The 22,830-nt window shown below is 39.1% G+C and overlaps 2 protein-coding genes across 3 annotated transcripts; one reads left to right on the top strand and one right to left on the bottom strand.

Moving 5' to 3' along the window:
• Positions 1-2,737: 2,737 nt before the first annotated feature.
• Positions 2,738-20,351, bottom strand: acox1 (acyl-CoA oxidase 1, palmitoyl). Of its 2 annotated transcripts, none has more exons than XM_053328717.1 (14): positions 20,168-20,351; positions 18,087-18,246; positions 14,387-14,547; positions 12,667-12,774; positions 12,020-12,139; positions 11,789-11,904; positions 10,967-11,136; positions 10,403-10,565; positions 9,929-10,119; positions 8,983-9,162; positions 7,220-7,325; positions 6,662-6,805; positions 6,028-6,234; positions 2,738-5,876 (listed from the first exon to the last, which is right to left on the bottom strand). In XM_053328717.1, the coding sequence occupies exons 1-14, from the start codon at positions 20,274-20,276 to the stop codon at positions 5,826-5,828; spliced, it is 1,986 nt and encodes a 661-aa protein (XP_053184692.1). In that variant the 5' UTR covers positions 20,277-20,351; the 3' UTR covers positions 2,738-5,825. The 2 variants fall into 2 exon arrangements, with proteins under 2 accessions (XP_053184692.1, XP_053184699.1); XM_053328724.1 differs by lacking the exon at positions 14,387-14,547 and adding an exon at positions 16,529-16,689.
• Positions 20,352-20,421: 70 nt separating this feature from the next.
• ten1 (TEN1 subunit of CST complex) lies at positions 20,422-22,616 on the top strand. Its single transcript, XM_053328737.1, has 3 exons — positions 20,422-20,619; positions 21,342-21,499; positions 21,679-22,616. Exons 1-3 carry the CDS (start codon positions 20,531-20,533, stop codon positions 21,828-21,830), a joined length of 399 nt encoding a protein of 132 aa, XP_053184712.1. The 5' UTR covers positions 20,422-20,530; the 3' UTR covers positions 21,831-22,616.
• The last annotated feature ends 214 nt before the right edge of the window (positions 22,617-22,830 follow it).

A 22,830-nucleotide genomic window follows, 5' to 3' on the forward strand; every position in this document is an offset into this window, starting at 1 on the left:
CACATATGGCCAACCATAGTAGACGTGATTACCACTTTACCTGGTTACACAATTAAAACACTTGCAGTCGTTAATTAATGGAACCACACAGAGTTAATAGATGATACAGATTCCATTGAAATTGGCTACAGTGTAACAATAAGCTGACCAACTATTTTAGCAGGTAGGCCTACATTAAATAATCTGCATTTGTCTCATAATGTAACTATTTAATATTTTCGCCAGCTGTGAATATACAGGTGCATCTCAATAAATTAGAATATGGAAATGTGGAAATTCAATTTAAAAAGTGAAACTCATATAGGCTACTATATGGATTCATTACACACAAAGTGAAATATTTTAAGCCTTTATTTGTTCAAATCTTGATGAATATTAGCTTACAACTAATGAAAACCCCAAATTCAGTATCTCAAAAAATTAGAATATTACATAAGACCAATAAAAAACAAGGATTTTTAATATAGAAATGTCACCCTTCTGAAAAGTATGTTCATGGTCACTCAGTACTTGGTTGGAGCTTCTTTCGCATTAATAACTGCATCAATGTGGAGTGGCATGGAGGCTCTCAGCCTGTGGCACTGCTGAGGTGTTATGAAAGCCTAAGTTGGTCTGTCTGCATTGTTGGGTCTTGTGTCTCTCATCTTCCTCTTGACAATATCCCATATTTTCTATGGGTTCAGGTCAGGTGAGTTTGCTGGCCAATCAAGCATAATAATTCTATGTTCATTAAACCAGTATTGGTACTTTTGGCAGTGTGGGCAAGTGCCAAATCCTGCTGGAAAATGAAATCAGCATCCCCATAAAGCTTGTCAGCAGAAGGAACCATGAAGTGCTCTAAAATGTCCTGGTAGACGGCTGCGTTGACTCTGGACTTGATAAAACACAGTGGACCAACACCAGCAGATGACATGGCCCCCCAAATCATCACTGACTGTGGAAACTTCACGCTGGACTTAAAGCAACTTGGATTCTGTGCCTCTCCTCTCTTCCTCCAGACTCTGGGACCTTGATTTCCAAATTAAATGTCAAATTTACTTTCATCTGAAAAGAGGACTTTGTATCACTGGGCAATAGACCAGTTATGTTTATCCTTAGCCCAGGTAAGATGCTTCTGATGTTGTCTTTGGTTCAGGAGTGGCTTGACACAACAGTGTGACAGTTGTAGTCCATGTCCTGGATACATCTGTATGTGGTGGCTCTTAGTGCACTGAGTCCAGCCTCAGTCCACTCCTTATGAAGCTCTCCCAACTTTTGAACGGCCTTTGCTTGACAATCCTCTCAAGACTGCGGTTATCCCTGTTGCTTGTGCACCTTTTCCTGCCACACTTTTTCCTTCCACTCAACTTTTTATGAATATTCTTGGATACAGCACTCTGTGAACCGCCAGCTTCCAATGACTTTTTGAGGCTTACCCCCCTTGTGGAGGGTGTCAATGACTTTCTTCGACAACTGTCAAGTCAGCAGTCTTCCCTATGATTGTGAAGCCCACTGAACCAGACTGAGAGATCATCTAAAGGCTCAGGAATCCTTTGCAGGTGTTTCGAGCTAATAAGCTGATTTGAATGTGACACTGTGAGTCTACATTATTGAACTTGAACTTTTGAACAATATTCTAATTTTCTGAGACACTGAATTTGGGGTTTTCATTAGCTGTAAGCTATAGCTAATCAATATGTGAGCTTCACTTTTTAAACTGAATTACTGAAATTAATTAACTTTTCCACAATATTCTAATTTATTGAGATAGCTATAGCCTATGGAAGAGGATTAGGGCCACTGCGGAAAAAAGTGAGTTCTGACTTTTTTATCAGAATTCTGAGAAATTTTGCCATAAACCACATTGTTTTGTTTCTGTCATGAAGTACACATACATAGCCTATGCGTGTTTTCATGTGTTGTTTCGCCTTTAGCTTTAGCTTGCCTCTTCTCAAATGGTTTGCACTGCTGCATAATAGTCCTCCTCGCTGTCCTCATCCAGCGTGAATGTGCTAAATATCGGTTCTGCCTCTTGGCCCATAGCGTACAGCAACGTGTTGACTTGAACACAACTTTCTTCTTGATCGAGTTTTGTTGCAATCCCGTAGCGAGAGAAGCTGTCTCCAGGTCGGCCACGCCGATGGCTGGGCGAAGGTCAACGATTCCGGCGCGTGAAACTTGGCCATTCCGCGGCTCCATATCTTTCTCTTCTTTCATACAGCCGAAAAGGTCACTTCTGACACCATGTCATGAAGTACACGTACGCATGCGGCTTCACTTAACCGTTTATTCAATATAATATATAGTCTTCATGAACAATGAACTAGCACGTTTTACTGCTGCTGTGTAACTTAGCTCTCAGCTAGTCTTCTTCTAGCAATGTTGCAGTGCCCTTTAGTGGTGACCCTAACTAGACACAACACATCACAGATTCGCTAACATGTTCGAAATAAACTAAACTATAATAATAATAATAATATAATAATAATATAGTGACGGTGCTAGGACTGCAACTAACTATTTTTCATTATTTATTAATCAATCTGTAAAATCCATCTACACCGAAGCCTAAAACGGAACCTAAAAATGTACTCATTATACAGTAATTGGCATGTTATAAAATCATCTCATCGCTGCACCTCTAGATGCTCATTGCATAGTGGGCCTAAGTCATTGTTTTCCCCCAATGGAGTCTGTTAGTTGACTTCAAGATCAATTCAAGCTGGTCTATTGAGACAAAAAAAAAAAAAAAAACGGATTACACATTGCTTATTTCATTTTTATTAATACAATTTACATTTCAAATTATTTACCAACCATTAAAATCATCATTCAATAAAACATGTCAACAAATTATCACACAATAATGCTTAACAAACAGCTTAGTCATTATATATTCAGAACTGCGCCTTTACAGCGGAGATAAACTGATTAGAAATGTGTGAATACTCAAATGAGTTGCTATCAGTCTGGTGAGAGGAGAACCTCAGTTACTTAGATTAAGGAAAGACAACTTCCCTCAGGCACATAATCATTCTACAAATCATCTTTACACTTCATAGTGAGGCTTTAGGTTATTGCTCTCCCTTATCATTATAATGTCATTACAGTCAAAGAGTGTTATTTGAATCGTTCTACTTTTATTCACCAGTCTCAATACTTATCATTTATACAACTGGATGGCTCACTGAGAAAAAAATAGACTACTTAAGTTTGAGATAAACAAAGAGTACAAACCCACCAATTCAAGTCAAAACTGATGATTATTAACAGACTAAGTCAATTTATAACGTGTTATTTTTCTGGAACTGAAATGAACAAAATAGTAAAGCATTAAGTTTGAGTTGGCACACACTTCAGGTCATAATTGAATCAGGGTAATTAATACAGTAGGATGTCAACATTGCAGCATAATTTAAAAAGTGTCTAGTTTGAAATGTGATTGATTAAAAACTAAAGACATAATCCATCCAGAGGTTGGCTGCAGTGCGGCCCTTGTTAACAATCAGCCCCACACAGCAGGGATGGAGAATATTAATGAACGTATTCAGTGCATAATGTGAACTCACCAAACATTCAAGAAATTCAGTCTTTTCCTCACAGGTCCTTCTGACACACTTGACATATTCTACCTTTAATCAGTATCTGCAGAACACTTTCTGTTACATTCAAAGGTGTAGGGACACACAGGATAGTGTAACCATTTTTTCTAATGATGAGAAATCCTGAGACTGAGCTAATTTTCACAGAAACTGCAGAAGTGCGAACATATCACCCCAAAGTCTTTAATTGTATCTAATTTAGCAAGTCTCTGGAAGCCCCCATGTATCATTGTAACATGTCAGGCCTTTCAACTCTCTGCTGAGCTCAGCCTGGTAATGAAGAACAGTGTGAAGTAGGTAACCTAAGTAGGACATTGTCATTCATCATATAGCAACAGAGATCGGACAGCTGGTGGGAGCGAGGATTAAGGCAGATTATTTTACCTCTGTGATTGTGGTACAGCCTTGTAAAAACTTCTTAGCATTGGAGCTATAAAAAAGTACACATTTTGGGTGAAGTAATTTAAAGTTGTGGGGAACAGTAGAGAAGTGACTTTAAAGGAGCTACAATTAAAATTGTTACAACCCCAAAGTCCAACTGAACTTGATGTATATATGCTGAAGTTTTATCTACTGAATGCTTTGTGTAGGAGGACAGCGCTACAAGCATGCTAACAGCTTCAGAAGACGTTTCACCTACTAAAAAAATACATTTTTTGAAGCAAAATGACAACTCAGCAAAATTATATTGTCACAGCATTTTACAGGAAATATTTTATAATCTCCACTTGATGTTTCTGTTATGTCAGTTGTAATTTACTATTTGGTTATTTTCCTAATGTAAACTACAGTATAGTTGTAGTGTCTCATACAGTTCCTTATAGATGCCTACACAGATGGATAAAACTGATGGAAAAATTCAATAACATATTTCAGTAACAAGATGGTCCTTGTAGTCATAAACAACCGAAAGTGATTTTTCTTTGGGTTTGTTCCTAGCATTAAACTCTCATAGACATAGAATTAGAAAAAAAGGAGATGATATTTCCATCCTAACTGGCACATAATGAGGAGCCATCAGGCAGGCCACAGAAAATTAGGAAATAGAAATACTAAGAAATGTTCCTATGGAATGTTTCTATGGAGAATAATGCAATCTAAAACTGTAAATATTGATTATTAAATTTCAGTAAATTGATTATTTTTCTGTATTCTTAAATCTGGTTTTATGGGGGGGGGGGCTTTCGGTGGAGATTTTCAGATATTGATTTCATTCTTGGTTCTGTTTTCACTTCCCTCATTAATAACATTGTTTTAAGATTATTTTATTTTAGGTTGTCTACAATGCTCCAAAATGTTACAGTACACCATGGCCTTTACAGAGGCTGATTTTGGTAAGCTCTGATGGCATTCAACATGACCACAAAGACAGAAAAAAAGAGTAGTGAGGGCTAAATTCCTTCATATGGAGCAAATATCAGCTGATAAGTGAAGATGGTCCTGGGGTTGATATGATCGGTGAGAACAGTTAAGATTGGGGGTGTTCGTGTATTCATCCTGAACAATTTGGTACAGGACGCTTGGTTCGGTATGCAACTTTACTTGGTTCAGTATGCTCCTTGACCCAAACAATTACTGTCATGCATGTATGCTAGCCCGGCTTAATGAAAATAGCCTGGTTACCCTGTGCTGTTGCTACTGTCAGAATTACAAATGAGAAACCCATAACATGACAGAGTGCAACACTATTATTAAAATATGCTCCATTATCTTCATAGTCAAATGATATGGCGTCTCCCCCTTCCCTCTGTGTGACAGCTGCCGTTCAAAACAACTATAAATAGATTTGATTTCAGACATGGTCAGACAGCATGTGATGAGAACCACTTCTGAGAGAGAACAATGAAGTTAAAAGTTATGAAATTAAAAGGGGTTTGCTCCCTCTGACCAAATATATGACATCATTAGATTATTAATTCTAAAGCTTCAATGAGTCAACAGCATGTTTCTGTTGTAGCTGCTGGAGGTGGAGCTTGTTAAACTACTTTATATATGGTTTAACTATAAATCAGCATAAAACAGCTGTCAGCAGGTCCCCTAACTCCCTGTGGGGAACGGAGAGCTTGTTTTCCTTTTCCATTTCAGTAATAGTTTTAACCAATGAACCATGACGAACCGTCACCCCAAAGCCGAGGTACATACCGAACTACAAATTTTGTGTACTGTTACACCCCAAATTAAGATTGTGCCTATTTTAGCGGCGTTGAAGGGTCAACGCCAGGAAATCAGGATGCAAAGGTGTGCTCACAGTTTGGACCGCAGGGGCTTCAGGTACTTGTGGAAAGACTCATGGACCTAGAGAAAAAAGAAAGCTTAATGAGTGAGACCCGGGCAATAAAAGACATGTATAAAACCACAAACACAGACTTCTGGACTCGACCACTGTAGGAACTTGATCAGTTTAAGAAATGACCTTCTCAAAAATTGTGCTGAAACCCTGACTGACCTCTGTAGAGTTTAGGGGTGAGCGGCGAGCCCATTCGAACATGTTTTCGTAAACATTCCCGTCGTATCGTCCCAGGACTGAATTCAGCCTCCTGTCGTGGATATTGAAGGCATCTACCAGCGCCACAGCGTTGGGCCTCAGCTGAGACAGCAGCTCCTTAATGCGAACAGAAATCTGTAGCACCTGGGGCACACTTATTAGTCCAGCCTGAAATAAAACAGATGCAGATGTGGATTAAAATGTGCTGTTGCATTGTACACAACTGCCCGAGTGGTGAGGAAACACAGGTTGTAGTAGCTAGTAGAGACAGCGGGTGAAGTTTCTGATTTCGGAGAAAGCTTTACATCTTTTATGTCATTTTCAAATGAAAGCTCAGCTCAAAAGTCAAAATCTAAATTGCCTTTTTTACACAACAAGCGAGGCATACTGATCCAACACACAAAGACTTCATTTTGCTAGCTTGCAAACAAAGAGGCAATTCAGGCTTTCATAAGTGAGCAGACACTGAAACCAACAGGCCAGCAGTTTGGAGAGTATGCAAATAATTTTCAGCTTTGCACACACAAAGTAAAAATTCCGAAATCAACCACAGACTTTTGAGCAAACTTTTTTTATACATTATAATTATTTTCACCTGTAGGAAGTCCCCGGAGTTCCTTGTGATGCCTTGAAGTGCATAGAGGAGAGCCAAGGTTGACAGCACTGAGTGAATGGCTGTGTCACCAATCTCCCCCAGCTTGTCAGTGAAGAGCTTCACCACAACATAGTGACAGTGGGCCTGGGATCAAAAAACAGGAGGAGACAGAAATGAAAGGGATTCAGCGTAACAAATGACAAAGAAAGAGACAGGAAAAAGAAATACAAGACTGAGTGAAACTAAGATTTAAAATCTGTGATTTCAACAACCAACTGAGGTTGAGACCTCATCGTGAACCTTAAAAAGTTTTAATCCAAGCTCAATTTCAAAGCTATGAAAATGTCACTTTTTTCATTTCAGTTTGCTCTGAATTTTATCAGTAATAAAAGGATGATGATGAATCCAATTTTTGTCTATAAGATATTATTATATAATTATTTTAAATCTTGTTCTTGGTTTAGGGCTGTTTCAACTATGCTTTTTAAAATATTGGTTCCTGGTCTAAGAATAAATATAAATCACTTTTAAAGTGTAAACACACAGAACAGAACTTACATCTGAGGCTCTGACCAGGTCGATAGCGCTGTTATTCCAGGCATCCTCCTGGCTCTTCCTGCGCTGCAACTCCTGCTGGATGCTCTTAGCTGCCAGCTCTACTAGACTACAAAGAGACACATAATCTACATTAATCAGAGGCAGCATGAATACAAAATTAATAAAAACAAAAGACACTTCATACTTCCCCAGCTTGACATGCAAACATATTCAGCTTTGACTTTGTGTTTGTGTTTTGTTTTTTGTTTTTAAGACTTTGTCTGGCATAGACACCTTTATTTAGCAGTAAACAGACAGGAAACATGGTTAGGGAGACGAGGTGTGGCATGCAGCAAAGGACCTCCAACTGGGATTCAAACCAGGGTCTGCTGCGTATACGGTATGCGCTCTAACCACTCAACCACCTGCACGCAGAGCTGCTGCATCTTAAAAACACAGTAGCACCTATAATCTTATTAAAAAACACAGACCTTTCTCAAATCAAATATTTGTATATTTCTCAAATGAATAAATAAAATAAAAAAACAAATGTAAACAGGGGCCTTATTAGGAACATAGGAAGAAATGATTACTAAACACACAACTTCCTTTGCCTCATCCTCCTAGATATCTCGACAGTAAGGCCACATTTTGTTCAGCAGACTGACTCAGCCACTGTTTGTGCTCAACACAAAGCTGACACTGACTGCCAAATGGATTTACATGTGACTAAGGCTGACAGTATCTGCAAGGATGTGATCAGGACAGCATATCATGTCTAACAGTGGAAAGGAGAAGATTAGACAAGATAGAAGGCAGACATCAGGTTGACAGCAAAGAATAGCAAATTCAGGCACATGATCTGGTTCGGAAAAGAGATTAGACTATGAGGGTGATTAAAGGTGACAGTTGAAGCTTTGACTCACATCAACACCTGAGACACAAAAAACAAAATCTGTGTAACAGCAGAGAGTGTATCAACATATCCCTACCATCTAGGGGTGGGACGGACAAATAAATAAATAATCAATATTGCATCACATAGCGATATTTCCACCTGTGATACATTTTCAATGCACAGGCCCCAAGTATGGATACATGTGTGTTATGTTTACTGCCACAGAAAAGGAATAAATCTCTCTGTTGTCTCTTATCAGGCTTACTAATGCTATTGGCAGCTCTGTGGTTGCAGTTAGTCATTGTTGTGATATTTATACTTGTTGGCATTTATTTTCTATGAAACTAATTCACTGACAATGAACATTGACTATTTCCTTCTCAGTTTTTTCCTTCTTCAGTTCTTTTGATATATATCGTACAATATTTCTTGTGATCTATTGTGTATATGGCATATGGATTTTTGAGCTCATCTGTGATTCCTACCTCTGTATTCATCCCTCATCTTTTTAAGAACAAAGATTTTAAGCTATATTTAGGCATTTAGTAGATACTTAAACACTGAATGGCAGTCTTTGATGGCATAAACAGCCTCATTACTGTGCAACCACGAGACAAGGAGTTTTATGTTTTACTTTTGACCTGCCAAGGGACTGCAGATGAAAATTAGCTAAACTAACTCTGGTACAATACATCAAATGGCAACATTTATATTTAATATTGTACATGAAAGAAAAAAGAAAGAATAAGAAAAAAGAAAAAGACATAATATGGAAAACAATGAATTTCAAATGGTAAAATTCATTAAATATTTTACCAGAACTGAAAACAAGGACATGAGTTGAAGCAACTAGGTACTTTTCATCTCTACAGCTCTTGTTTCTTACATGGCAGCTCGTAGTTTGTAGATCTCCACCAGGCTAGTCAGGTCGTTAATGTCCACCACTGTTGGTCTTGCAGCAACAGGTTGGGGCTGGACTCGCCGATGCTCTGCTTCATTCAGATACGACACAATGCCACTCAGCTGCTGGCCTTCTTTAGCCTGCCGGTAGCATTTCACCAGGTATCTGCACAGATAAAGTATGGCATACGCGCGCACACACACACACACACAGACACAGACACACGGTTGTACATTTGATCCATGCCAGTCTAACTTGTTTTAATCCTTTTTAAAACACCAAATCCTGGTCTGGTTTCATATGACAATCTATTCATGCATTCCCATTCATCAAACTACACCCTTGAACTTTGTGTGTGTACTTAATGCTCAGGTACAAGCTCATTGTGTGATGAGCTTCAAGAAATGTTCCTGCGTACTTGCCAGGGAAATAATATCCCTTCAGAAAAGACAAAATATCACATAACCGGTTTCTGAAATGAAACTGCTGACCTTTATAGCACTGGTGAAACAAAACTGCAACAGCTATTATTCAGCGATCTAAAATGTGACCTATTTGTTTTTGTTGTGGGTGGAGTGCGGGTGTGTCCCCTGCAGTTGTGGCACAGTAGGGCTGCTGAGTGGGAGTATGTTTATGCCTGTGTGTCTGTATTTGTCTCGCTTATCTTGTGTTCATGTGTGACAAAAATGCAAATTATTCTGTGTGTGCACTTCAGTGTGAGCACAGCTGTTTGAGTAACTGTACTAACATCTGAACAATTTAGGAACTGGGTAGATGTTTAACTGTTACGAGTATAAACAAAGGCAAAGTAATGTAATAACATCTGTCCTGCAGTATGAGCATAATATACCACTAATAACAAAGGCATTTCTACTGTGTGTTTGTGTCAGGCTTTGTTTAAGACCTTGGAGCTTGTGAACTTGTGATGTACCTTGCAGTCTGCAGCATCATGACCGTGTTTTCCCCCTCGTAAGTGCAGGTTGGGGTGAATGAGACATAAATGTCTGGCAAGGCGCTGCTGAGAGAGTAGCCGTGACCGCCGCAGGACATGCGGCAAACCTCGATGCCAGCGTTAGTTTCCCATGTGGTGAAGGCCTTTAGACCCGCAGACAGAGCATGGAGCTGTAGATGGGAGCACAAATACGGTGATAATAGCTTCCTGCAAATGCTGGGAAATTATACCTAAAAGTTCATGACTTGGAGATGTGAAAATATAAAAAAATATTTTAACAGTTGACATAAATTGATTCAAAGTAGCAGTTCTTACTTGCCACAACAAAATGGTACAAGCAGCTGAAGACAGTAAAGAGAGTGTAATCCATAAGACTATCAGACAGCCTGCCAACCAGCTACACATTAACTCTCACTAAAGAGAGTACAAGTGTACTGTATATACATTCAGTACCTCAGGCAGTCCACTGAAGTCTCCCTGGTTGATGTCTCCAGTGATGCGGTGGTAGGTCTGGTTCATGTACTGGCCGACAAAAGTGAAGCCATAGGCCATAGCCAGCAGGGGGAACAGCTTGTACTGCTGCGTCTGGTAGTCAAGGATCTGGGGCTCTGGCTCTCTGCAGCACAGAAACACGCAGCTTTGAGTTACACTTCCCATATATACACAAGATGATAGAAGATCAAATCATTACAAAAACAGTGCTATTTCTATTTTCAGTTGGAATTATGTCTACAATTCTTAATGTACCAACAAATTGTTTCCTCTAACCAATCATGGTACTTCATCCTACACTATCTATTCTGCTGTAGCCAATTAAATATCACTGTGATTGTATTTACTTCATAGTTGTCTCATAAAAAATTGATTTGATAATAAATCTTTGTGAGACTTTTGACTCTCATAATTGTGTTTTCCATTCTCATGAATGTCTGTTTTGCTTGCAACTCCCATGAGTTATGCAATGTTTATGTAGTTGTTTACTTAAGTGGCTCTGTGCACTCATTCGTAATAACTGACCCTGGCCGCATTTCAGACTGATGACGAACAGAACTGTAGCGGATGGCGATGGTGCAGGCCTTGGAAAGAGCCCTAGCTGACTCGCGTACGATCATGGAGCGTACAAAGACCATGGTGCCATAGGTCAGCTTGGCACTGGGTGGCTTCAAATAGGTTCCATCTGGCTCCACCTGGTGGAGAAAAGAGAATCAGTCTGCATGCAGATCCTCCATGAGTACAAGTCCTACTCTCAATACATCATCAATAAATCCTCTGGAGGATTGTTTTTAAAACCCTGCAGTATGTTAGCAGGATGTGATCAGGATATTTTAGAACAAATAAGTTTTGCTTATCACTAACTGGTAACTGTACACTTAGTTTCTACAGTTGTTTTGCTGGCATGTAATGTGACACATCGTCATGAAACAATGTGTCATACTTCATAGTCATGTTTAACAAAGAGGAAAGGGGCAGACTGTGTCCTGTGTAGTAACTTATTAGAGAATAAAAGCTGCATTAGTAATTATCATGTATAGATAGATGATGATAGATGATAGATAGAGGGAGCAATCATCAACATTTACACAACCTCATGAATGCAATTTAACAATCATTCCCTATTTGGTCAGTATATGTCTTTGTGCATATCTTTGTGTAGCTTTTAAAATATCCATGAATATTAGATTACATTTGAGCAAACTAGTATCAAACATACAGGCAGTGGTGGAATACCCATCAGAACCCACATTATAATTACTCTGCATCTCATTAACTTAAAAAGCTCCTTAAACCCATTTGTGATCAGGGAATCGGACGCTTTATCAACAAATAATGTGACATCACCTTGGCGTATTTCATCAGCATGTTCTCCCGTGGGATTCGTACGTTCTCTAGTTTCAGGAAGCCGTTATCAACTTCATTAAAGCCAAACTTGGGGCCGATATCACCAACCACAATACCTAAATGAATGCAGGAAAAAATAAAAGAGAGAGTAAGGCAGACACGGCAAGCTACTGTACAGGAAGAGAAAAAAAAGACAAATACTACATCCAGTCACAAGCAGTGGTTAGTTACCTGGCAGTGGTTTATGTGTGGTCATGTCACGGATGGGTGTGATGAAGGCGTGCAGGCCGTGGCATTTTCCTTGAGTATAAAGCTGGGCTAGAATTATGGCATGGTTTGAGGTCTTGCCAACTAGAAAGAGAGAGAGCAAGGCAATGAGGTTTCAAGAACAGAAAAAGAAAGGATTGTCACAGCTCAAGGAAAACATTACATTAAGCCATTGTATTCATCATTTTAGGTATGCAGGTTACACTCTATCTTTTGCTGATATATTATTGACCAATAAGTAAATCATTATTATTGTTCTGAAAACGAAAGCTGCTTCTGAATGTGGATTTTTTGCTTTGTTTATTGTAAAGGCATCCACCTTTTCTAAACAGTCATGGTCTTTACCTAACCATTAGTCAGTCTAATGTCTGATATTAATTAGCCTACATATTAAAAGATAAAACAAGTTTACAATAAATAAATGTATTCTTTATTGCAAGGATTATGAAAGATTGGTGTCGTATTAGAAACATTTACTTTCCAATCTAAACATACATCTATCATCTTCACATTTTTGCAGCGAAAAACAGACAATTATTGGTTATTGGACCAAGGATTTCCAACACAATATGCAAATTCCGGGCTGCAGAAACAACTGTTAATGTACTTACGTCCTCCAGGCCACCATTTGATGGAGCTGACAGTGGGACTGTTCAAAACAAACTCTTGAGTGGCTGGGTCGTATGTGGCCGTGGTCTCCAGCCCTCTGAGGTGTGTACCTAGAGAAAGACAACATATCAAAGCCCACAGAACACATACACGCACAACATAACACACAGTGGAAAAGCAAAAATGAATGATTACTCATCAATGGAGGTGAGACATTAAGACATTAATCTGCCAAGCATATTCACTACAGGCATTACTGACCAATAACATTAAAGTGATATGAACAGACTGAAGATTAATCAATGAAACCTACAATATTTAAGCATCAATCATAAAATACAAAAATAACTCAAAACATCTAATAGGTTAATGGATCAAAGTGATAGGAAACATTTTTAGTCAATGAGAGTGAATATGCATAAACAGAAAAAACTCTTATAAATGAACAACAAAAATGGATGAGGCCGCTTGAAAAAATTCAAACATAAAGTATGAAAGTGCATCTTGTAGGTGTTTGACAGATCTATAAACATATACAACATTCATTTTAAGACAGTTACATTCATGCTGTGACTAAGGCATGCCATTTGCTTATACACTATGAAATAGAATCTATTACAAACATAAAAGGTCCATGGGGAGAAGGGGGTCGGTATGGCTGAAACTATTTTAGGGATACAACTAACAATGATATATTATTCATTACAGATTAATCGATTAAAAAATGTCCAACACCGTTTCCCAAAGCCCAAGATACACCCGTCCACAACCTTACTGTGACAGAGGACCCAAGAAACCAGGATTGCCATTTATGAAGCTGGAAGATCGGTCAGTCGACTAATCCATTAATTGACTCATTATTGCAGCTCTAATCAGTTTTCAGTCTGAATACCCTATTCAAGCTGGAAGCTAGTGTGTTGCTATACTGGGGCCCATTTCAACACATTTGCAACAAGCAAGCTGTGACTTGCAACATGAGATTATTTCCCCTTAATTTAATTTTGACAGCTTCAGTTAATCAAAATTAACATCATGCTTGCAACCCATGCATGCATCTCCAATTTGTGGGTGACAATTATTTGTAAAACGGTTCCCTGGTCTGTAGCCAAAGACAGATCTTAGCTTGTGCTAAAACTATCTGAACTATCTATGAGTGTTAGTAACATTTGTGTCAAAAACACATAAAAACAGGTTATTAGAGAGCGGGAGAGGGTGGATGGTCTTAGAGGGCTATCTGATGCAGGCTGGTGGTGAGGTAGCAGTTAGTGGCAGACTCCACAGGTTTGGTCTTACTTTCATAGTTTTGGCTACTATTTCATTTGATAACTTGCTCAGTGTGTGAATTGACACAAGCCAACAGGTTGTAAATAAATCATCAGCTTTAGCATATCAGATATTTGAACTACTGTCTTTAATGAAGTGGTGCTCACACGCAGTTTGTTCATTAAACAGGATGTGCTAATCATCTATTAGCCTGGGGACAACAACTGCCTCTGCCAGTCAATGCTTGTGACATCATCGTTTATTTTGCACACATAGGCCTAAATATGTAGCACCAGCCTACATTAAAGTATCACCTCTCTAAAGATTATCATTTGGAGGTTTATTATCAATGGAAATGATAAAGCAACCAAACCATCCCTGATCATTACAGTTCTGTCTAAAAAAACGCTTCCTTGTGCACAACAGGACGTGGACTTTGGACTGCTCTGTTCATTTTACCGTGGCCCATCTCAGTCTGAGCGTAGGTGCCGATGATCTCTAGGTTCCAGGCAGGCGTGAAGAAATGGTCCATTTGCTCTGGGGTGGCCTGGTTGAGCAGTGTGGGCAGGAACATCCCCAGATGGAGATCCAAGGGCGCTGGCCTGTCTGGGTGCACACAGCTAGGCCACGCAGGACAGGGGCAAACGGGGGAAAAAAAGAAGCAGGTGGTAATGTGGAAAAAAGGAAAGGAGGAAGATGGAAGAGATGGAGGGAAGCCATTTTATGGAAAGTTTAAACCCGTGTCAGTGCAGATGAATAAGGAGAGAAAATAAAGGAGAGTTAAAATATAAGACAGAGGGATGTGCAAGCAAGTAGTACAGACGGGGGTGACAAAGACAAATTAAAACAGCTTGTGAGCATGTCATGCACATTGGAGCTGCTGATTTGATCAGTCAATCATAATTTGGCTCCATTCGTTTAAATTCAATTTAACGGTTCAGTTGCTGCAGCGATCTGTTTTTCCTGCCACATGCATATTTTAATACCTCAAATATTTACAGTAATTTGGTTAATTTGGCTACCTTTTGTATTTTTTTCCACACTAAATGTCTTGTTCTTCACTGCCTGGAAAGTCTGGAAAGATACAATTTGAAAAGTCACCAAAATTGTTTAAGTGACTTTTCAATGAACTGACTGAAGATATATATTATTATATACTGCATATATAGTATTATAATAAAAATCTCTTTAGTTCATGTTTATCACAGTCAATACATACATGACAGCATTGAAAAGAGGTATACTGACATGATATTTGTTTTGGGCACAGTAATTATGACTTGGCAGATAATAATGGGTAGGTGAATTCATTTTAGTGATTAAGTGAAAACACCTCACCCAACAGGCTGCAACACAGTAGGAATAAGAAAAGTGGTCATATCAGGTCTTGACAGTGTTTTATTCACATTTGCTAAAATGTGAATAAAATGTTCATAGTGAGGACAAGGCCATTCATCCTAACCTTTCAATGTGGCTCTGCATGGATGAAATACAAATTCATAATAACATCCACATGGCTTTGTTACAGAGAAGCAACAAACAATAGCTGGCTTGGCCTACATTCTCTTTGGCCACAGAGTTTTCTAACTCTCAGATTACAAAGGGATATTCTGTTAGAAATGAGAACTGAGCTTGTTACAGGCTTCCAGACCACATACCTCTGCAGCACAGTGTGCATCTTCTTTTACTTATTGTGTCAGACTGCATGACAAGCACAACTCATTTTCTGTCCAGTTTCATCTAGTCTACACTATTGACTAATTCAGAAGCACCGCCGCCTCACCTTGTCTCACACTGACTTCTAAACTGTTGAGTTTTCAATGGCTGAACCAGAGACATGCTAAGTAATTATGATTACATAACTGATTAGAAATCATTGGAAACTTCATTTGAAAAATTATGACAATCAATCAAGTGAGTCACAGCAATCAAAATGCACACAAGCTTCATTTGTCATCAGTAGATTACATTATTACATAAGGGGGGTGTGAGAGGGTTGTTTGTAGGAAGGCAGTAAAACGAACTAACTAATGTTGATGGGAACATGTTTCGGAATAGACGAGACTAAGACTAACTAATCTAAAATACTAATAATCCTGAAGGTGTAAAGGTACAACTACTATTCGAGTAATGTTAATAACGCAGCTACAGCTACATGCACTTGGGCAGAAATGACCATCTCTTGTTAAAGCAATCATCAGGACACACATGCAACTACTTTAGATTGTCAACATAATTTGGATCTGTCAAACACATACAAGAAATCACCAGACCCATTCCTGGTGCTGAACAGCTTTCCAAATCTGTTTCAATTCGGGCCTCTTTGTTCCATGATCCAAATTTTTTGGATGCAATGTTTCCCACACATAGATTTTACTTGGGCGAGTCGCCCAGGTATACAAAAGACCACCAAAGTATATTTGGCGACCCATTTCAGTGTTTCAAATGAATTACCAACAAACCATACGCCACAAATAGAATCTAATTCTGTGGGAAACAGTGCAATGTCAATGTTTGCTATTTTATAATAGTGCAATTATATGTCTGAAGGTCTTAAACAACAAGTAAGTCAGTGAATTAAGGGCTAAGTCCAGGACTGACCGTGACCAATCTCAGTTTGGGCATACGTGCCAATGACCTGGAAGGACTCTGACACTGGTAACCATTTCTTGGACTGCTGAGGGTCACACTGGCTGTACAGCGTTGGGAGGAACATGACAAAGTGCAGCCCCATCGCCTCAATATGGTTGCCTAAAAGCATACTGTGTGAAGGGAAGGTAAAAAAAACGAAGTTCAGACTTGTTGTTACTTAAATGCTGTGTAAGTGGTGTGTGTAGTTGGTGACATCACTGTGTTATGGAAGTCCTGAAAGGCAAAAATTACTTTTATGGATGAGGTCCAAGTTTATCTGTTGTGACTTGGCCTCTCTGTCGGCAGAAAAAGTTATTCAGGTGTTTCAGTAACTATCAGATAAGATAAAATGACTCCCAGATGAGGTGCTGCATCATTAGGCCTTAGGCTGCCTTTTAGGGGTTCTTTCTGGAAATTGATTAAACTGGGATGGAAGTTTTCCATTGACTACCTGTCATACAATCATTGGCTCCTCAAGAGGGCCAGCAAAGTACAAGAAGTATTAATGTGATTAACATGTCAAAGCACTACATGTAGTCAACGTGAAGTTGTGCTGTACCTTTAAAGCATTCCTAACATCTCTGCCTGATAGTTAATTTGGTAAAATAATGTTATGGCAAGGTAATACTTAAAGGATTATCTATTACACTGCATTACTGTCTACTGTATAACTGGTGAAAGCTGGGAGATCGCATAACCTCTGACACAGTTTTAATCTCATGATGAACTTTGCTCTGACTGACTTTGCTTACTCAATGTCCACACAGATAGCTGGTCAAGCTACAATTTATATTACGCATTTTACCCAAGGGCATATTCCAGTTATTCTTTGAATTTTGTATTGTCATTGAATATTTATTGGACAGCCTATTACTTAGTTGTTTAATATAGTTAAAGACCAGCTGTGAAACACCATTAACATAGTCAGACTGTAGTGGTATTACTATGAAACATGTCTGATATATCCAGCATGTGTATTTTATGAATTACACACCTTTGATCCTGATAGTACTATATCTGACAGGGCTCAACAGTTTCCTTTATAATAAAAGCATGTAGTGGTTATGTATTCAAGCATAATAAGTGCCTGCCTATTACTTTTCTCTATTAAATTTGAACATTAAGGTGAGCTCCCATTTAAAGTGGCTCCATTTACACATAAACTTCCTTACTCCTCTCTCCCTTACCTCCATTATTTAAGACCACACTGCTTTGCATCAAAGACATATAACCAGAAATACTGGAATATCTGACTGGCTATTGTTGTGACAAAATTCCCATATTCAAATCAATATGCTAAATTTTAGCAAAAAGCTTAAAAATTTTAATACATGAAACTTTTTTTGAGTCTACCGGCATTTCAAAAGGACATAATCCGATCTGGAAGGCATTTTGTGTCCACTTAATCTCTTGTGAGTAACAGCAGATTTCAACTGTGTGTGGGCTGCACTCCATCAGCCTTGCAATCACACAGACCTATCTGGATTTACAGTATGTGGCCTCACGTGTCGATTCCTTTACCACATACCTCTTATAGCAGTAGATCTCCTCTGGGTCTGCGATGCCATACTCTCTGAGCTTCAGGATCATTTGGGCACTCTTTCTGATAGCCTGGTCATAGCGCTCACTGCGGGACAGGAAGTTTGGGTCCTCCTCATTGAAGTCCGGGTCACTGAGGACCATTGACTCTATAGTGGATTGTAGAAATTGAATGAATGAATGAATCTACAGCTGCTTCAATCTAAACAACTTAAGTAAAGTTGTGACCTATATATTGTAAATCTTTACCCAAACATTTGAAAAAGTCTATCAAAGCTTGTGAATGTCTCACAGGTAATCTGGGCCTCTAGACGTCCGGATGACAGATACCAGTCCCGGACCTACTAGATTCATTGTTGATTTTCATTGTGCTTCTCTCTCCTATCCTTCCTCTCTCTCCTCTCAACCGCAACCGGTCGAGGCAGATGGCCGCCCACTTTGAGTCTGGTTCTGCCTGAGGTTTCTTCCTGTTAAAAGGAAGTTTTTTCTTGCCACTGTTGCCAAGTGCTTGCTCATGTGGGAATGTTGGATCTCTTTAAAATTAAACCTGAAGAGTTCGGTTTAGAACCTGCTCTATGTGTAAAGTGCCTTGAGATAACTTTATGATTTGGCGCTATACAAATAAAGATTGATTGATTGAGATTGATTGATTGACTGGTACTGTATGTTATAAGTTCTGCATCATTTCAAGTCTCCTCTTCTGCCTTCAGCATCTTGTAATTCACTGCTCACTATACACTAGTTCTGGCTATGTTTGTACACTTGGGGAAATTCATGTGATCGTGATGTATTTGCATTCAGGTTTTCATCAGGCAATAGTGTAGTAAATGTATCACTTGAACTAGACAAATGAAAAGGTCACTGCAGGATAGAAATTCAGTATTGTAGCAAGCTACAAACTCCAGAGAACTTACTAAAATGTAGTCAGTAATATGGTTATATGTACAATTAACCCGGAACACAAATTGTCCATCATAAAGATAAATGTCTCAACTAACTGTAACATGAACTTCGCCCAACTTCCACCTGTTTTCTTGTGTGTGTGTGTGTGTGTGTGTGTGTGTGTGTGTGTGTGTGTTGGGTCAGAGTTGGTCGATTGGAGTTGGTGTGGTCTGTTTGATCCTACTTATTTGAGGTTTGGGTTCAGCTGAGGCCTCAGATCCTGTTGAATGCCTGGTCTTTGAGGACTGTGTCTTCTTTCAGCTTTGTGTGAGCAAGCCTATCATAGCCACATTAGTGGAGTTTGGTACACAACTCTCTACCTTAGATTGGATTGACACATACCTGGATGATGACTTGAGAATTCATGCTGACATGGAAACTTAGATATCTAAAATAAGCTACACTTTTTGTGTGGATTTGTGTACACCTAAGTACACTTTGATCCACATTGAATAAAAAAGGTTTTGACATCAATTAAACATTAAGTTTTAGAAATGGCTTGCAGTTGTCCCGTATTGTCCACACTGTGTTTAGAGTAATACATCAGCATAACACTAACAGGTAACGTTACTTAATGATAGCTACCTCGCTTATATGTAACTAAACTAAGTAATCTCATATCAACCACTAAAAATAAGCTACTGAAACTGAACCACTAAATGAATAACTTTAATGGCATGTGCCAGTGGAACAGCAGCGTCAATTAAGAATCATCATAAACCAGCAGCCGGAAGTGGCACTAGGCAGTGCAGCAGTGCTAACTTATACTAAGATGTAAAGAGAGGAGTCCTTATAGTACATCCATGGTGTCAACCAACAAACTATGGATTAGCATCGAAAGTGCCACAGACCAGTGAGAGGGGAGCAGCGGTATATCACAAACAAGTGGCCTAACTTAGCTGGCATATGATACTAAATCATAGGACGGCGTTTCTGTGCAGGGCTGCTGCTGCTGCTAGCTAACGTTAGCGATGAAAGCATCTTTTGACTTGCTCCCCAAACCCCTACAACACTCTTTACTTTGCACATATCATCATTACGATCATCTTATCACATTTTGATTGTCGAAAGTAGCCACAACAGGCAAGCAGGACTCCCACGGAGCAAAGAAAACATGTTTAAACTTACCAATTTCCCGTCTTCTTTTGGTCACCTCGGCGCCGCCGTCCAAAATGTGGGTGAGTTTTTCGACGTCAAAAGTGGCATTTTGCCGTTCTCTGAGAATATCGGGATTCATAGCTCTCTATCAGGGAGCAAACCGTGGTGAGAAGAAGTGTGTTGTATAACCTCCTCTAACCTCAACCTGACTGCTCCTCCTGACGTAGCTGGGTTCAGGGAGGCGGAAACTGACAAGTCATGTGGCCAGAAGTGAGGATACACACACAGAGTAGTCAATGAGTCCTCAACACGTTTTACTCCTCACAGTACTCAACTGTCTCCGAATGTGAGACAGTTTTTATCTCTTAGAAGCATTGTTTTTCTTTTACCACGATGCTTCCCGCAGTTGCAGTGCCTTATTTCCCATGGGAAGTGATATCTGGAGCAGTACAGGAGGGAGCATCAGTGAGAACTTTTGGCAGGTGGGTTTGGCTTATAACTCACAGCAACATCAGAGGTTGTGGTCCTCGAACCGGGAGAAAAAACAAAACATTTCTGATTCATAAACAGCAGTGGAAGTAGCAATAGGTTTGTTAAGAAATGTGTAGCATTAAGTGGCATCTAGCAGAACAGGCTTGGCAGAAAAGAGCATGTTTTTATAGTGTATTATCACCCTTTTGTATCTTTATAGGGAGCTGGCTCTAGGAGGGGTGGAGTTTTCAGTTGGTTGCAATCTACAACCTCACCGCTAGATGTCACTAAATCCTACACTCTGGTCCTTTAAAGCCCCCCCCCCCAATCAAAAATATGTTCCTTCTTGTACCTTCAGCTGGATGTTTGAGCTTCACCTTGCAGAGTTTGAAATTTGGAGGTTGTTTTCACATTCATCTGCCGAGTTTCTATGTTCAGTAGGAACATCTAAGTTTAAAGATCCCCTCCCGACATGTTGTTTAGATATAAAAATGCTTGGAACAATCGTGTGTCTAATATTATATTTATAATTATACTTTTTTGTTTTCCACATGAAAGTATATTTATCTTGGTAAAAAAAACCTTCTCCTCCTAGTCCCTCATTGAAAATCCCAGAATATATGAATGCAAATATATTTATTTTTAGAATTTAGTTTAACTGCTGAACACAAGATGTCTCCTACTTCACTGTAAAGTCCATTCTCAGTGTTTGTGAAGTTGTATTTGTTTCCAGACTTGTCAGCTATCAGCCTGAGGAGTCCAGGGCTACACTGTCAGCTCAGCATGCTTCGAAAGAGCACCATGTGGTTGTACGCACCTCGTTTGTGGAGCCCTTTAACCCAATAGTTGGGGCCCAGTATATTGTTCTGGGTGAGAAAGAAAATACTGATGGTAAGGAAAGACTTTCTGATCTTTTGACAGAATTTATTATGATTTTCAAACAGCAATGTTATTATGACTAGTATATAAACCGATCTTTAAATGCTGTCATTTTAGACTACGTGTTTTGCTCTTGCACATCAAAATTGAAATTTATCATTTGCCTTTATCTGTGTCTTCTTGTCTGACAGGGGATGACGTGATGGTTCGTGCCCGTGTGCTGAACTGTGTCGATGGTGTAAACATTGCTCTTCTACAGAAAGCAATTAATGAGCAAAGGAGCTTCTTCAGGGAGAGGGACTGCAAACAGGATGATGCTGCACAATCTGCAGATGCAACCTGATCTGGGCCTTCATGCATCAAGTTTCCCAGACTGCTCATGGATCGTCAGAGCTACCTAACCGACTCTTAAAGCTGTTTGCCAAGGTGCACAGTGCTGTTGTGTGAGCTCAAATGAACTTCAAGACCATTCAGTTCAAAAAATAAGGGACAAAGGTTTAGTTCCATCAGTTTATATGAATATCATGCCGACCTCTGATCATAACAGCTTTTTACACTTTTTCAGTGGATAATATTTGATCGTTAAAGCTGCAAATTAATGGACTGATAGTCAGGCTTCAAGTTTGGCCAGTTAAGAATTAATTGCAGATGTTTTGGCAATATTGCTCAGTTTCGAGAAGGCTTTTCAGTGCTGCCATATATTTGGATGTGGAAGTTACCAGACTTAACATTCCTGAATTAACTTTGTGGTCTAATATCATTCAAAATGTTTTAACTTTCCAAACAATAGACCTATCATCTATGGGTCTTGGTGAAACCCGTGTGATATGAATAAAAAGAATACAAACTATGGATGTATTCCACTGACATTAAAATTGAAAATGTTTAAAAACAGGTAAACGTATCCAGTATCTCACAACAAAAAGCTAAATGACAACCATAATTTATTATTTCTCATCCCTGTAATCATCTGGTGAACACTTAGATTTGAAGGATTGGTATATGGGTTATATTTACAACCAGTTCATGTACACTGGGTGGAGCAATGCCCATTATTTGTTATTTGATATCAGTTGAGGGACACACCCTTTCATGAAAGTAAAAGTTGAAAACCTGCTTGTGTGTTTCATTTAAAAGACTACTCAGAATTGAAAGTGAGGGGAGTCTGTGCTTTTTAGCCATAATTTAAATTTATTAATATTTGTTTCTTTATAAAGTATTAAACAAGATTGAGTTTAAAGTGAACAGTGTCAAGGATAGTGTAGAATAATACAGAGTCAAATCAATCTTTGTAAATAGCATTGCACCATGCCCCAGTATCCCTAATAACACAATAACATCAA

Source organism: Scomber japonicus, chromosome 2 (genome assembly GCF_027409825.1).
Source record: "Scomber japonicus isolate fScoJap1 chromosome 2, fScoJap1.pri, whole genome shotgun sequence".
Taxonomy (NCBI): Eukaryota; Metazoa; Chordata; class Actinopteri; order Scombriformes; family Scombridae; genus Scomber; species Scomber japonicus.